Source organism: Melospiza georgiana, chromosome 7 (genome assembly GCF_028018845.1).
Source record: "Melospiza georgiana isolate bMelGeo1 chromosome 7, bMelGeo1.pri, whole genome shotgun sequence".
Lineage (NCBI taxonomy): Eukaryota > Metazoa > Chordata > Aves > Passeriformes > Passerellidae > Melospiza > Melospiza georgiana.
In genome coordinates this window covers 7,847,053-7,864,115 of record NC_080436.1, presented here as the reverse complement: position 1 = coordinate 7,864,115, position 17,063 = coordinate 7,847,053, and the positions used below count along the sequence as shown (strand labels likewise).

The window sequence follows — 17,063 nt, the reverse complement described above, 5'->3', positions numbered from 1 at the left end:
CAGAGGTTCATCTGCATTTCTTTCAAACAGCAGATTTGCCGCCTTTGACTATGACATAAAGATGCTTAAACTGTAGAAATGTTTTCATTTGCAGTGTGCAGGATTTTTGTTTGGTTGGTTTGGTTTTTTTGTGTGTGCTTCAGTGCATTCTGGTTTAGCTTCCTTAAAGCTATTGCTTCTTATATCATACCCTTGTCATCCATTGCAATCCACCCCTCCTCTCCTCAGTCATTGCCAGAACTCTTATTTTTTGCGTGTGCCACTTTATTACAAATGTTTAGCCCTGCTGGAGTGCCCTTCTTAGGCAAAAACTCCATCACTTCCACTGGGACATTTGCCTGCAAAGTGAAGGTTAGGACTGGGTGAAGTTTAGACATAGTTCCTGAACAAAATGTTTACTCAGTCATCTTTCAGTACATAAGAGCTAGGCTTCAGTATTTTTGTTTTAATTATATTTCTGTTCAGCCAGTGGAACAAGGTGCAAAGGCACCTTGTGTGGAGTAGTGATGTACCCACTCCCTGAGGCTTGTGTTCCCAATGGCTCAGCTGAAGAGCACCGAATTCCTTTGGCAGTCAGAATATGCTTGGATGCCATTGGTATTGCCATTGTTTGCTTGCACTACAGGAAGAGAGACAGGAGGATACATAGAGAAAAGCAGTATCTAGCTATTTAATTTCTGTGAAATGAGCATGACGTCAGCCCAGTGGCCATGCTTTGTACTTCATGGGGATTGCAAGTCAGTCATCACATGTAAAATCATAAAAGAGCAAAATTACTGTAGGTGTAGATTTCTAGTTTAGTTACCTGTCGATGTTGAGTTACCTGTTAGAATGGCAGTTGCTTTTTTGACTCATTATTAGCATATGTAAATATTTAAATAATGAGCAATACTTTTATACTAATTGTTCTAAAAACAGTCAGATTCATCAAAGCAAAATGATGCCTCCATGGACTTCAGATCTGAAGAAATTCAGAGTTGGCCCAATGCTAGTTGTAACAAGCTTTAGAAAAAACTCAGAAAAAAAATTTAATAAAACTGTTTTACAGATTAGTGAAGAAAGATATGCCCCATTCTGCAGTCTTTCTCTTAATATTTTCCATTACAGGAAGATTTAAATGAGATAGGACATTAAAAAAAGATCGAGCTATTAATGTATAAGAGAGTGGGTTTTTAAAAAACTTAACTAGGTATTAGCCTCTGAAAATAAAGTGACAGAGTATAAGAGTAGCCTTTTTAGTTTCAAATTAACTTAATTAGTGCCTGATCCAGAGTCACAGAAACATGCCAAATATTATTTGACTTCAGCTACTTCACCTACATCTTTGTAGGTGACTGGCCATTTTGAAGACCAGACCTTCAAGATCTGGGAGTATTAGTAGGTCTGTTGCTGATTTCCACATGCTGGTTTGGTGACAGCAGTGAGATTCTGGTAATTTGACAAAGAGCAAGTGTTATAAGCTGGTACAGTTAAAAAAACAGCCTCTTCTGAAACTAGAGGCATTACCTCTAGTTTAGGCTGCATGTGGAAGAAAAATGTATAAAAATACATAGAAATGTATAACTATGAATGTTTTAAATATCAGCAACACACAAAGGTACCACTGATTCCTTTGAAGTTGCAGACTTCACTAACACAAAAGTAACATAAGCTACAGAGTTCAGCACAGCTTCTAATGAAGTGAGGTTATTTGTGATTTTGCTGTTGTATACAAATCATGAAGACAAAGAATTTACATGAAATCATCTCATTTCAGTGCTCACATTTATACATGTACAACTCACATTTTTCTTAGAAAACCTTATATATTGAAAGGAAACTAGTATTTAACACTTTAAAGCAGATTTCTAGGTGGATGCCTTGCTGCATGCTCACATCTTTCTCCCTTTCCATTCCATCATTCATATTAAAATGTCGTAGGCCACGTGACTGCCTGCCTGTAAGTGCTTGAAATAATTTTGCTATAAAACCCAAACAAATTACTTCAGATTTACTTGCAGCCACGAAGATGGAATTCCGTGTCCAGGAGGGCACATGCCCTTTTGCAGCAGAACCATTAGACACAAAGCAGCGTGAATCTGGGAAGGACAGTAAGACTGTTGAGCAACCTAAATATGATGCCTTAGTTCCACAGTCAGCAAAAACAGAGGCTACAGATAAAAAGGATTCAGAGAGCAAAGACAAAGTGCTTTCACCTCCATCAGAATGGATGTTGAAAACTGATTCACAGATGAAAGGGGAAGCCAGTTTTGCAGAACCTGCTGCTAAGCCTCCTGCTCCTCAAGAACAAGAGCACTTGTCATCTCAGCTGCCTGAAGTGAGCAGGGGAGAAGAAAGGACTGCAGGTGTGCCCTCATCAACCAACCAAGTTATGGGTATCACATTTCAAGACAACCTCAAAGATATCCAGGGTGGTGCCATCAGCTATGGGGAAAGTTCTCTATTGCTACCAGAACCCAAGGCAGAAGCAGCCAAAAGTGAACTTCCTTCAGGCCCATCTCCTGCTCTCCCACAGGAGCTTTCACTCAAAGACAGTTTCAAAACACATCAGGAACCTACTGACCAACTGTTTGCCAAAGATCTCAGTAAAGATGAACAGATCCACAGAGACAGGACATTATCTCTCCAAGAAGTCTCAGCAGTAACTGTAGATGGATTGAAAACTCCAAGCACTCCAAAAATCCCTCCATGGGGAGAGGAAAAGGACATGACTAAGGATGAGAGTGATGAGGAAGAAAGGTACGACTTCTTTGATAAAGGGGAGGCTCAAATATTAGATGAGGGTAAAATGACCACAAAATCAGAAGTTAAGACACCTTCCCCAGACAAAACAGACTTTCAAAAGGACAGTGAAGCTAAAAAGTCACCTGATGCTCTCAAAGCAGAAAAAGAAACGGACCAAAGTGGGCTCTCAGCAGCAGATGTGAAAAAGGAGGTGCAGCAAAGCACACAGGTACCCCCAGCAAAGTTAAGCCATGAACTGAGTCATGAGAAAACAGCAGAGCACCCTGAGACCGCTCAGTTATCCAGAGTAACAGAGAAAGCCCCTGAGGCACCAGGTTTAACCACTGAGAAGACTCCTACTCTAGAAGCTTCTCAAGAGAAAGATGTTAAAAAAGATACTGAGGAGGATAAGACAAGTCTTGCAGCTCCTCATCAAATGAAGGAAGAGGAGGATCAGTCAGGAATGTCAAAGTATTTTGAAACCTCTGCTCTGAAAGAGGAAGCCTTCAAAGCAGATGGTCTGAAACAAAGCAGTGATTACTATGAGCTAAGTGACACTAAAGAGAGTAAATATGAGCCTTATCAGAGAGGTCCTCTAATACCTGAAGATGAAGAGGAGGAGGAAGATGAAGAATTAAATCAGCCGCAGAATGTGCATGCTCGTGAAATGGGGTACAGTACCCTGGCTCAGAGCTATACACCAGACACATCTGAAGAACCCAGTTCTCCAACAGAAAGAATGTTCACTATTGACCCCAAAGTCTATGGGGATAAGAGAGAACTTCACAGTAAAAATAAAGATGACCTAACTCTGAGCAGGAGCTTGGGACTTGGGGGGAGGTCTGCAATTGAACAGAGAAGTATGTCTATTAACTTGCCCATGTCCTGTCTGGATTCAATAGCCCTAGGATTTAGTTTTGGTCGTGCACACGATCTTTCTCCCCTCGCTTCAGATATTCTAACTAACACTAGTGGAAGTATGGATGAAGGTGATGACTACTTGCCAGCGACCACACCAGCAGTGGAGAAGGCCCCCTGCTTCCCCATTGAAAGTAGAGAGGAAGATGAGCACACAGAAGAAGAAAAAGTGACGGTAGAAGAAAAAGTCCAGCCTGAGACCTTGGCTGAACCATCTTTCCAGGCCAAAGATTACTACAAAAATGGGGCTGTCCTGGCTCCTGACCTGCCTGAAATGTTAGACTTGGCAGGGACAAGATCAAGATTAGCCTCTGTGAGTGCAGATGCTGAGGTGGCACAGAAGAAGCCAGTTCCTTCTGACACTGTTGTGGAAGACAGCAGCACAGCCCTGCCACCTGTGACAAATGAAAACCACGTAATTCTGAAAGCTGAAAGCCAGCTGGAAGACTTGGGCTACTGTGTTTTCAATAAATACACAGTACCACTCCCCTCCCCAGTTCAGGACAGTGAGAATTTAACAAGTGAAACCTGTCCCTTCTACGAAGGCACAGACGAGAAACTGAGACGTGGCCTTGCTCCTGACTTGTCTTTAATAGAAGTGAAGCTGGCAGCTGCTGAAAAATCAAAAGAAGACTTCCTCAGTGAAAGAGATTTAGGTCAGCATGGTGAGTCCACTCTGGTGAGGGGCTTTGAAGAGGAGAAAAAAGAGAAACTGGATACTGTGCTAGAAAAAAGTGAAGATCAAGGTGACTCTAAAGAGGTCTATCCCATTAAAGGAGCAGAACCAGAGAAGACAAGAGTTGAGGCAGTGTTAGAAAGGAAAGAAGAAAGTGTGGCTAGTAAAGTTCATTTACCTGCTGACACAATATATGACAGAATTTCTTCTTCAGAGATAGCAATAGAAAAGGATTCTATGTGTTTGTTGTTTGAGAAGGAGAAGACTCTTAGTGTTGTTCATGAACTAGCTGAGATAGCTGATATAGAAGCTCCAATTAAACCAGATTACAATGCTATTAAGCATGATATGGAGGTAGCTGCAAGGAGAGCTGACCAAGAATATCAGAGTAAGTTAGACACTAAGATCAGTGAGGTTGTTTCTCTTCCATCAGGGAAGGACAAAACCTCTCTTAAAAAAGCAGAGCCTGAACCCAAAGACACTCAGCAGAAAGAAGAGACCATCTTCTCCAGAGAAGCAAAGGATGCAGATGTGCTTTCCAAGACTGAGCCTAGTTATGCAAAGGACAGCACCAAACTGTCAGAAATAGAAATTAAAGAAAAAGTAACTAAGCCAGATCTGGTACATCAAGAGGCAGTTGATAAGGAGGAATCTTATGAATCTAGTGGAGAGCATGATCAAACCCAAGAAAGTTTGAATGGAGAATCTGTGAAACCAGAGGATATCAAAGCAGAACAACCAAAACCTCCCGTGTCTGGGGAAGAGACACCTACACAGTTACCAGCTAAGGGGGCTTCTGTGGAGCCCCTCTTTCCAAAAGCTGAGCCTCTCCGGGAGGAGCCTGCTGAGATTCAGATGGAGAGCATACCACAACTCGTAGAAGGAGCTGAAGAGACTCTTGATAGAGCTGTGAAACCTACAGAAACCCAAAAGCTGCTGCCATGTGAACTGGCAGCTGGAGCCCCAAAAGAGGAAGAATATGAGGAAGAGGAGGTGGAAGCAGGGCAAGAAGCAAAAGAAGAGGATAAACAGCATCTTGTATCAGAAATGCCCCCAGAGTTTGGTGAGCCTGCTGCAGAGGAAATGGGAGCCAAGGGTAGCCCAGAAGCCCTGCCTGAGCTGAAAGGCATTATTGAATCAGTGGTGACAGTGGAGGATGACTTCATCACAGTGGTGCAGACAACAGTTGATGAGGGTGAATCTGCTTCTCACAGCGTGCGCTTCGCCGCCACTCAGCAGGAAGACATTGAAACAGGAGACTCCCAGGCTGAGGAGGAGCTGGATGTTGAAGAAGTGGAGATTGAGCCCAAGGAAGGCTCCCAAGAGGCTCCTGCTTCACCCCAGAGAGAAGAAATCCTGCTCACTAACTACAAAACAGAGACGTGTGATGATTACAAAGATGAAACAACAATTGATGACTCCATCATGGACACAGACAGTCTCTGGGCAGACACTCAAGGTGTGCATTATCCTTTCTGTTTTGTCTGTTGAATATTTTTGCTTCCAAATCATAATGATTGAAAAGCAAAATTATTACAGTTGTAATAGTAATCTCAGCATGTTTCAGAGAAATGGTAAAAATAGTTTGCTTTTTTAAAATTAATCATCTGCTCTGCCTTCAACTATTTTTTCCCTGCTCCTCTGAAGTATTGTTAACATTTGTTACTAATCTTTTGTTTGTTGTTGTAATTTGCTCTGATCCTACAGATGATGATAGGAGCATCATGACTGAACAGTTAGAGACTGTTCCTAAAGAGGAGAAAGCAGAGAGAGAATTGCGAAGATCATCTCTTGATAAGCATAAAAAAGAGAAACCTTTTAAAACTGGGAGAGGCAGGATTTCTACTCCTGAAAGGAAAATAGCTAAAAAGGAACCTAGCACACTCTCCAGAGATGAAGTGAGAAGGAAAAAAGGTTCATTTCACACTCCTATTACAATTTTTTTTTTTTATTTTCTTACTGTTTTACAGTAATCTGGTTACTCTGCTGTAGATTATGTGCACCATGGCATTATTAACGGTAGTGTTTTATAATGAGATGTTGTACAACTATGTGACAAGCCATGTCCAAGGCTCATTGCTCCACTGGCCCTATTTCATTGTAGACATCCCTGTTGATTACTGGGTAATGTTTCTGAGCCAATGCACCAGTGCTCCCCCTCTTGCAGCATAGGATTTGTTCCCCTCAGAAGAAGCAACGCGTTGGGTTGGAGTTGTGGGGCAGTGGGCCTGACGCTTGACTTATTGATCATGTGAAATGGTTTGCTGGGTTTTTTTCTGATTCTGTGTTTCTTGTGTTCTTTTTGTCCATAGCAGTGTATAAGAAAGCTGAACTTGCTAAAAAAACTGAAGTTCAGGGCCACTCTCCCTCCAGGAAAATAATTTTAAAACCTGCTATCAAATATACTAGACCAACTCATCTCTCCTGTGTTAAACGGAAGCAGACAGGTGACTGCGTTCTGTTCAGTTATGCAATGTGGCTGGCAAACATAGACATTTTCTTTTGTAAATCTCATAGCTCTAGCAGCTTCTCTATTTTTTTTTTTCTTCCAAGAGTGTCAATCTTCACAAATAGAATTGCTTTTTTAGTGTTTTGTACCATTTTTCTTTTATTCTTTCTTTCTTTCCTGGTATTTGTTTGTTTGTTTGATGGAGGCCATGATCATGTATGCTTGTCATTGCTTGGGCCTCCAAGTGCTGTGATTGTAACTTGGCATCGTGCTTAGAGTGTGGTGTTCTAGGAATCTCTATCATCTTTTAATTTGTGGATGATTTTTTTCTTTATTTTTTAATTTTTTTTTAAATTATGCTTTATTTTTTTTTTCTGGTGGGAAAATGTTGGCAACTTAAACCATGGTATGCATTTCCATTCTTCTGCTTTTTTACTCTCATGCATAATAAGAAGTGTTTCAGACTTCTATTTTGTTTATTGATGTTACCTGCATTGATAATTCCCAATCTGTCACTGATGTTTATGCTGTGCAGTCAAAATCCACAGGGAGAATCCAGCCACATGCAGCATGGAGCTGAGAGAGAAGAAATCTGGGCTCACACTGCGAAATGCATTCCAAGCAAAAAAATCTTAATATTTGGTAGAGGAAGATAAAAGGAAGAAAGAAATGATTCCTGTTACGACTTCATAGGTGTATCATTATTTAGAGGACCAAAATAACTCTTCCAGCATTTTCACATATTATTCATGGTTTCTGTGGGTTCCAGGTGGAAGGACGAACATCTTGACTTTGATTGTGATCTTCAAACTGCTAAAAGAGGCCAGGTTTTCTGTCGTGTAACATGGCCACTGCTGTAGTGTGGTTGTTTGGAACTTGGGATAAGAAGAGAAAAACCAGGCACAGCAATGCAGAAGTGCACAAGCATCTTCTCACAGTTTAGAAATTAACAGGAACATTCATTACCCATCATGTTGTTAAGCAGAGCAATACCAAAAGTGTCTCCAGGCAGTGATTCCCCTGCAGTTTTGCACCAGTCCCTCTTGTTGGGAATGCAGACCAGCCCCAGCAGGGAGGTGTGAGCAGTGAAAATGCAGTAAGAGAATGGTTTGGAGCAGGTTTGGTCTCATGCCTCTGCTGTATGAAGTGTGGATTGTATCCTGGCTGTGTTCCACTGGGACACCAGAACGATGCCATCCCCTTTGCTCCTGTGACAGAATCTCACCCTTTTACTTCCCCCTCTCAGGAGAAATAAAAGGAAAGGAAAGGCTGCTTCAGTCCCCTCTGTGTTGCACTGATGTCTCCTCCTCAGTTTGCAGTCTCTGGGCTGTCCTAACTTGCACTCTGAACCAGAACTACCCAAAAGGAAGGAATTTTAAAACGGAGTTAAAACATTTTTCCTTGCTACCTCTTGCTGCTTGCTGAAGCGCAGCTTGATAGCTCAGAAGTTACAACCCATAATTCTCATGTTCTTTCAAAAGCCCCAGGGGAATTCACTAAGCTGTGGACATGGGTGGGGGAAAGGCACTGGCTTTGTAGTGTTCTCAACTTCATCTACACTTGTACAGCTGTGTGGTCAGAGCTGTCATGCCCTCAGCTACCAGGGCATGACAGCTCTGACCACAGGCTACTCACTCTACCACAGCCTCCTCTGAACTGTTCTGACCCTTAGGAGCACAAAAAGAACTGAGTCGTACCAATGGACTTGGATAAAATCTGCCCTGTGCCTGAAACTTGTGCTGCCTTGGCAAACCTCAGAGGTTTTTCTCTCTAACTGCAATGCACAGGGAACCAGATGTCTTAGTCAAAGTGAGAAACATAACACCAAAACTACCTCCCTTACTTAAGTCCTCCCCTATTTAAGTCCTGAGGTAGAAAGCAACCAAAATGATGGGCCCAAACTGATCATAAAACTTTCAGAAATGTGGCTTGAACTTTGAGCTCTAAAGCAGAGGAGTGGAAACCATGCCAAAGAGTGACCAAAAATATTTCTTAGAATGTTTCAGCACACTCACTGGTGCTGGAGAAATTACAGTATGCCTTATTTTCTTCTACCTCCCCTATTTATACTTCCTTATGGGACTTGAGAGAAGACCATGAGAAAGGCTGCAATGGTGTGGGATATTCTAAGAGTGCAGGTGGTCATATGTTATCTTACAAATCCCTGAGCTTGATTGTGTCATGCAGGTCTCTCCAGGATCTGGAATCTAGAGGGACATTGTCTCTCTCCCATTTTCTTTTTAACTGAAATACAGCATCATTTCTTGAAGCCAGTTTTGACTGTCAGTGCATCCTGTTTGGAGTGGTCTTGTTAGTTTTAGTGATGCCTGGATAATGAAGCCCACAAAAGTTCTTGGCAGTGTAGTCCACAGAGCTTTGAGTGTGTTGCAGTCAGTTAAAATCTCCACACAGCATTTACCATGACTTCAAAATGAAACATGTCCAGTCATAAGATACAGATATCTACCAAAGGAAGTTAATGTCTGCTTTTATGTTTTGCACAATGGCCTGGGAAAAGTACATTTTCCCCTTAATGCCCCTCAATACCTGAAAAAAAATTTCCCACATCACTGGGAAGCACTGGGAGGTACCAGTAACTTACAGAACCATATCCACGAGGCAGGGACTGGTTTTTGAGAGACTTGTCCTTGCCATTTGAAAAAGAAATTGTAAGGCCAACCCTGATGAGACAGCTGGGAAGTCTTTGCCTTGGCTGGTGTAGCTCCATGAGTGAAACCCCCAGCCTGGGCTGGGTTTTGTTGGTGGCTGTGAGATGCTACTGCAGGTGTGTTATCAGAGGAGTGTTTTTGGAGGCAAGGCCAGGACAATGACCTGGCCATGATATGCTTCTGTTTCTTGTTTTCTGGGGTCACCCCCTGAGCTGAAACAGGTTTGTAGGGCCTGTAGAAATCTTGTGTTCAGAGGAGTTGTGGTTGTTACCAGGCCCATTGGCACAAGTGACACAGCTTTTCTTCCAGCTCCCAGTGTGACTGGTTAGGGATGAATGCTGAGGGAAGGAGGAAAGAAGCTGTTTGTGGTTATCTAGAAGAGATGGAAACCAGACCCAAACAGTAACAGCTACGGTAAATCTGACATGGGAAGGCTCTGCTGTACTCGGCTCTTAAAAATTCAGAAGAACTGAAGTAGGCAGTTATATATTCTTTTCCTCCTCACAAGTTCTCTCTCCTACACCTTGGACTAGAGTGGGTAGTGTGACAGAAAACCAGGGATAACCTCACCATGCCTGGAGCTGCATAAGAAATGGGAAAAATTAACCTGACCTGTCCTGTATGAGGAATTAGGGTTGGTTTAAAGTTGGAAAACAGTTGGGTTTATAGCAGAAGGTTGTCATTTGTGATTGTCGTCCTACTTCTTCTTTTACCAAGGGCATCCTGGCACAGGTGCCAGAAGATTTCATGTTAGTTGTTAAGTGGCACATCACTTCCTAAGCAGCAGCCTTAGGGTGAAGCTGATAACCTGCTTTCCAAAAAGCTGTCCCATTCAAAAACCAGTGTGGATGGATTTCGGGTCCAAGAGAAACATCTTACCATGTTGTATCAAATAAATGAAATACTGAGTTAGCATTCTTGATGTCCCAGATAAACCTTGAATTTCTAAATTCTTGAGAGCTTAGTTGACCTTGACACGCTGCCCTTATTGACACAACTAGGATGAAAATTCAACAGTGAATCTCTCTCTATCCATTATGAATGTTGGCTAATATTTTGAAAGTGGTGACTATAGAGACCTCTCTTACAATTTTGATTTATGGATGATTTAAAGAAGCTTGATTTTTAGAGGACAGTCCTGAAAACCAGGCTGTAAGTTTTCTGAGGATTGAACAGAAACTTATATTTGTCAACTATTTCTGGAATTATTTTCTTTTAGTTTGTAGACTTATAGGTACATGAATACAAAATTTAATTTTGTTCAAAACACATAGAATACTATTTTACCTCAAGTAAGATGAATGCAGAAAAATTTTAAGGCAAGTAAATGTCTGCATAAAGTTCAGGGTATTTCACAAAGTACTTGCTTTGCACAGTAGTTTCAAGGCATTTAATTGGTCTAACAAGTGTACTGAATGGAAATGCTTATTATTACTGTCTTTAACTATCAAGTCTTTCTTTGGATTTCTCAGCAGCAGGTGGTGAAACAAACCAGGCTCCTGCTGTATTTAAACAAGCAAAGGAAAAACTCTCAGTGAGTAAAATAATCTTATTGTTCTTTATAATCTCCTTTTGCCCTTATTTCACATCTTTTTGTGTTAATTCAGTAAGTAATTGTGTGTTCCATTTAAAATTTGTTCGCCATTTTCATTATTCATTTAAAAGGATAATTAAAACCACCTTTCCTGAGTAACCTTAGAAGTCTAGTCTCAAGTGGTAGATGGTGACAGTTTGCAGACCCACAGGGGGCACACAGACTCCAAACTGCAGGACTTGAAGTCTGGGCAGCATTTTGAGCCAGGCCATTCTGTGGGATAAGCTGCATGTCCTGGCCTTTCCTGCAGCACCCAGCTTGCATTGGCACCTCGCTGGACTGCTGGGTGTTGTAAAACCACAGAATGCAGAAGCCCACCCCAGGACTGCTGGGTATCTCCTAATGTGCCATTCCACAGCCCAGTGTTCTGCAGGAGCCGTGCCTGTGTAGGAGTTACTGGCCAGCAGAATTTACATTTACTGCTTTCAGTATGGCCACTGTCTGTGCTTTAATCTGTCAGATTACAACCCTGCCCTGCCTTGCCTTGCCTTCTGCTGCTGTACAGCCTTTTCTGCTTCCTGTGTCTGGCTCTCTTAAGCAAAGACTCCCTTGCTCCTTGCTGACCCTGCACTGTTTCTGTCCCAACCCTCCAAAATCCTCAGGAAACCAACCTCCATTCACTCTCCCCTATGCAGTTATTTTAGCCCTGACTGTGACACATGCTAATTCACAGCTGCAGCACAACACTTTATCATTGTTATCACAGAATCATAGAATATGTTGAGCTGGAAGGGACTCATCAGGATCATAAAGTACAACTCCTGGCCCTGAGCAGGACCATCCCCCAGAAATAACAATTACAATTTTCTTTAGAATTTTTTCTGAATTCCCTAATATATTTCTTTGTATATTCCATGGGTGATTTATTTCGTTTGTTAAACCAGGCTGTCAGTTCTTTGGGGCTGTGTCACATGAAGTGCTACACACTGTTTATGAATTGCAAGAAACTGGTAGTGCTGAGAGCACTTTTGGAGGCTTTGGAGGAACCAGGGTTTTTCAGGTCTGACCCATTCCAGCTCAGAACTGGGAAACTATTAGAGCTTCTTTACAAGTGACTAAGATCTGGGCAGGTTTGTGGGCTGAGTCTGAGCATGTTTTATTACTGTCTTTTCTTGACAGACCATCAACACTTGCACAAGAGAAGCCAATACTTGCCCATTTTCAGTGTTTATGGAGTGCTCTAGTACAAGCACTGCAAAATCATTCTGTGAAATGATCTTTCTGTATACCTTTCCTATTCCTGCCCCTTATGTTATAGCACACATCAGAAAGCTGTCCCGTGCTTACTTTCTCTCTTTGTTGCCTTGTCTCTCTGGTTGCCACACTCACACACCTCTTGGATATTTTCTCTTCTGTGCCTTGCCTTTGTCTCTGCTTTTCTAAAGATCTCTCATTTTTGTTGTTTTGTTTCGTTGTGATTTTCAGCTTTTATGTCTCTCAAGTGCTGCAGTCTTTTCCTCTCCACTGGTAATGTTAGATCATCCAGCCTGGTCAGTTTTGTTATTCATGTTGAGACTGCAGTTTACACAGGACAAGTTCAGGAAAAGCTAAACAGTTCCATCTGCTGGAAGCAGCTGTGTACCTGCAGTTCACAGTGAGGTGATGAAAACAAGTGCCGTGTGTTAGGAACACCTTGAAATAAAATGAGGGTTCTGCATCCCCACTTCAGCAATCCCTGAGTCACACAGATCTTTGTCCTCTGGGCAGCTGACCCTTCCAGCAGCATAAATTAAAACCGAGGTCAGAGGTGAAGTATTGCTACCAGAGACTGAGTTTTCCTGCAGGGATTGAGACGCGGTTTCTTTGCTTGCTCAACCAGCTCTGGGCAGGTTCTGCTGCTAGTCCTGATGCTAAAAGTGCCCTGATACCTAAATAACATGGAGGGACTCCAAACTGTGATAACCAGAGCTATGCAGTAGCTCAAGGCCATGCCTTTTCCCCATCTTTTCCATTGACAGATGTCAGTGTTGTCCATCTTTAGTATCCACATTAGATACATGTATTCGCAGAGGACACGGAGCCATATGAGTGAAAAGTCTTTGCACTGTGACTAGAACCTTAATCTACAAGAGTTTTTCAGTCTCATTATAGGGTAGTTCCTTGCATGCAAGTTGAAAATGGTGAAAACCACAGAATGAAGATTTGGGCCTCAAGCAATGTGTGCTTAGTTCTATCTCTAGTTCAGAAAGCCAGGTGAAAGGTGCTTGCACAATGTCTGCTTCTTGGGGCCACCCAACATAAATATTCCACAGAGTTTCAGCATCAGTAAATACCTTCATGGATTTCTAAACATGATCCAAAGTTTCACAAATGGATGAGACCCATGAACTAAACTATGAAAAACAGTCAAAATCTGGAAAAGCCTTTGATTTGACAGAAACACATATTCTGTAGTTTCTGTTTAAAATAATTATTCACTGGTTTTCCTCTGTTTGTTCTCACACAGTAAAATAAGTATTAAAAAAGAAAGAGGCATAAATATGCTGCAGAACTCATTATGGGAATATGTTCTTGCTAGTAAAGCACTTCCATCCTAATTTCTTGTCTTGCTGCTTGGTCTGGAGGAGGACATCCAATAGAACTCCTCTCAGCTGTACTGTGGGACTGGAATTGCTTGATACACAGTTCTGTAGCTCTTACTCACATGAGGGATGTCACAGATGATATTCAGTCTCAGTTTTCCATAGGCTGAGCATAAAGCCTAAGCCAGAGGCCTGTCAGATCTGGACAGCCCATTCTTATTTTCTTACAAGACAACTTAAAAGCAGCTCATGTACCTTTTCTGAACATGGGGAAAGTCTAGAGGGTTGATTGAGATCAAATGCCAAGTTTAGTGCTCAAGTTCAGTGCAAATCCCAGGAGGTTAGGCCCATTGGGATTTGTAAGTAATTTCATGCTAGTATGACTACAGAGAGGATAAGGACTACCTTTGCAACTGCTCTTTGTAATATCAGTTACACCTATAGAAAAAAAACAGTGCTTCTTAAGCCTATTCAGTTTCAAGGAGATTCTTTTTGTAAAGCAGTAGGATGCTCCTAAGTATTAACAAACATTTTCTGTCCTGTTGGTGTTTAATTGTTCTTTAATGGGATGTGGTCATTATTTGGTATCAAACAAGTATTTGCTCACAATAACACACCATGTCAGCCTTTCAACTATATGTGCTTTCCTCATCCCAGGACTGTATACAAATATAAATTTATTCCATACAAAAATAAAAATACTCCAATACAAAAACAAAAATACTCCATACAAATATAAATTTGTGAATTTTTATGGAGTGACACCAAATGCACAGAGCAGTATCTGGGGTGTGTTAGAGATTTTGTCTGTACACAGTGGCGAAAGAAGGGCATTACTGTTGTCCTCCTGCTGTTGTGGGAATACTGGTGTAACTTTGCTTCTAAGATTCCCACTGTTTTATTCTTGATTTTAGCCTGGAGGAATGTATTTCAACTTTAAAGGGCTGGGATCCCTTGGTGCTCCTGTAGCTTTGCCCTTGTTTCTAATGCAGTAGTTGTATCAGTTAAATGCCACACCTGGCACCAGGTTTTTTCCTGATAACACAAGATCCAAACAGCATCTGCAGGAAAAGGCAGATTCCTAGAATTGGTAACTCTGTCCAGACTAAGGATTTCAGTCAAACAACACAAAACTGAAACTTCCATGATTGTCAGATCTGCATAGACCATTACCAGACACAGGAAAAGTATTATTCATAGCTTGGCTTTTTTGTTTTGTTTTGTTTTTTTTTGGTCCATGTTGCATGTGTTTTCATTTTGTCCAGCTTCATGTTGTGTTTTGTTTGTTTTCTCATGACTAGACTGCCTCTTTGTCAAAGATTCCTGCCTCAAAGTCTAGAGCAAAGTCATTGCTTCCTCCAAGACCCAGCTCAGCTTGCTCATTAACCACTAAAAGGGCCACATGTCTGGATACAGACAGTTTATTTGTTCGGCCCTCCTCTGCAGGCCCAAGAGACTCAAAATCAGATGCTAAGGTAAGGTAGCAGAGTTGGTGGAGAGAGTCAGAGATGCACAGGTGAACTCCATGAGACACATTATCTACCCACTGAATTTGATTAATTCTCTGTGAAGCTCCTGTCGGAGTACTTACTTCCAGTGGCAGGAAAACCGATTAGCAGGCTACAAGATGGATAAAAATGGAGATACTCCACAGGAAATGTAAATGAACTTATAACTAGAAAGACACATCTTCTTTCTGTTGATCATATGGATGCTACTTCATTAACTGCCAAGAAGTTACAGCCATTTGCAAGTGAGTAGGTGGTAAAGAGCAGCAGGACCAATTTGCCCTCCAAGTTTAAAAAACTGTAATTTTTGACCTGTTAATATTCTTCAAAACCAAGTTCAGCCTCCAGCATAAGAGGGTACAATTGTAATTACCAGCAGCAGGGGATAGAATAGGGCAGAAACCAAATGTCAAGGACTAAATTTAATCCGTGCATAGGACTTTGTGAAGAAGTTGCAGTATAAATTTAAAAAGATGATTGGCAGTCCATTCCAGCTTCTCCATATTTACATTTAACTTGTGTTTCACATGCACATTATGGTGACTTAACTATCCCCATTTAAAAATTGGTTTTGCCATTGACTTTCATTTTTTGTTTAATGTCATATTTGGTGTGTCTTTTACTGATTGGGATCATCATCATTTGTCTTTAGGAAGAATGTCTGCTTATGCTGGTCTGTCTTTGGCTGCACATCCCATAAACTCAAAAATATTCTAACATACATGTCCCTTGCCCTAATGGTAAAGGTTTACTTTACTCTGGTAAAGAGAAGGTATGCACTGATTTCAAAAAGTAAGCATTTTATTATAGAAGGAACTAAAACAGCAGGATTTATAATCCAAATTCAGGAAAAAAGAAAAAAAAAGCAAACAGAAAATACCATCAAAGCCTGTAGCTAAAAAATTATGTCCATAAGAAATTTACAAGTTAGTGTTTGAATATGCAAAAATCACACAACACGTACCAATCTAGTGTCTGGACACCAGTAATGCAGTTACTTTGCAGGTAAATTCATATAGGAATTTCACACTTGAGCTCTAGAGAGTTTACTTTCAATTTGCACTTAAAAACCCCACTTTTTTTCCTTAGTAAGAGCCAGCTGTGGGATCCATCCATATTTAGACCCAAGAATATCCCTAGCTGTCTCGGGATAGTCATCAGAAGAGGTTTGGATGCAGTAAAGAAGCACTAGGGAGCTAAAGGAGAGCATGGAGGGTGACTGATCCCCACAGGTTCCTGTGTCAGGAGCAAACTGGGCCCACAGGATTAGGTTTTCCCCTCTGTGTGTAGGTACAGGAAATCATAGCCTAAAGAGTGAGGTTTGCAAACTAAACCTTCCTTTGTTGTTGTGCTGCTGTAGGATGGAGTAAGCAAGAGCCCTGAGAAGCGTTCATCTCTGCCAAGGCCTTCCTCCATCCTCCCTCCTCGGCGAGGTGTTTCAGGAGACAGAGACAGAGAGGAGAACTCCCTGTCCCTCACATCTTCTCTCTCCTCCTCAGTACGACGGACTACCCGTGAGTTATCTCTTTATTTTGCGTATTCACCTTCTCTTGCTTTGGTGGTTGTCTCCATCCTCGTCAGATTTGTCACATTGCACAGCCTCTGACACAGAGGAGTGGTTCTGGGGTGTGCTGTAGTGTAGCCATGATATTTTCTGAAAAATCCTTTCCTTAGGATTTTTTCTCCTGAGAAGCTGGAGGCCTCAGGAACAAAATGTAACCAATGATTATCTGCTGCTGTGGAATGCAACAGGTGCATCTGTGATTGGTCTCATGTGGTTGTTTTTAATTAATGGCCAATCACAGTCCAGCTGTCTGAACTCTCTGTCCAAGTCACAAGCCTTTGTTATTGATTCCATTCCTTTTCTATTCTTAGCCAGCCTTCTGATGAAATCTTTTCTTCTATTCCTTTAGTATAGTTTTAATATAATATATATCATAAAATAATAAATCAAGCCTTCTGAAATGTGGAGTCAACATTCTCGTCTCTTCCCTCATCCTGGG

At 41.5% G+C, this 17,063-nt stretch overlaps 1 protein-coding gene across 28 annotated transcripts in view; it reads left to right on the top strand.

Moving 5' to 3' along the window:
- Window positions 1–17,063, top strand: part of MAP2 (microtubule associated protein 2) — a 216,166-nt gene that overhangs the window by 181,390 nt on the left and 17,713 nt on the right. For 18 of the 28 annotated variants that reach the window (XM_058027808.1, XM_058027821.1, XM_058027830.1 and 15 more), the window contains 5 exons: window positions 1,989–5,777; window positions 6,026–6,232; window positions 6,631–6,765; window positions 10,909–10,970; window positions 16,421–16,574. In XM_058027808.1, the coding sequence (XP_057883791.1) occupies window positions 1,989–5,777; window positions 6,026–6,232; window positions 6,631–6,765; window positions 10,909–10,970; window positions 16,421–16,574 (4,347 nt within the window). The remainder of the gene's footprint in view (window positions 1–1,988; window positions 5,778–6,025; window positions 6,233–6,630; window positions 6,766–10,908; window positions 10,971–16,420; window positions 16,575–17,063) is intronic. The other 10 variants (XM_058027827.1, XM_058027826.1, XM_058027823.1 and 7 more) reach the window with 6 other exon arrangements.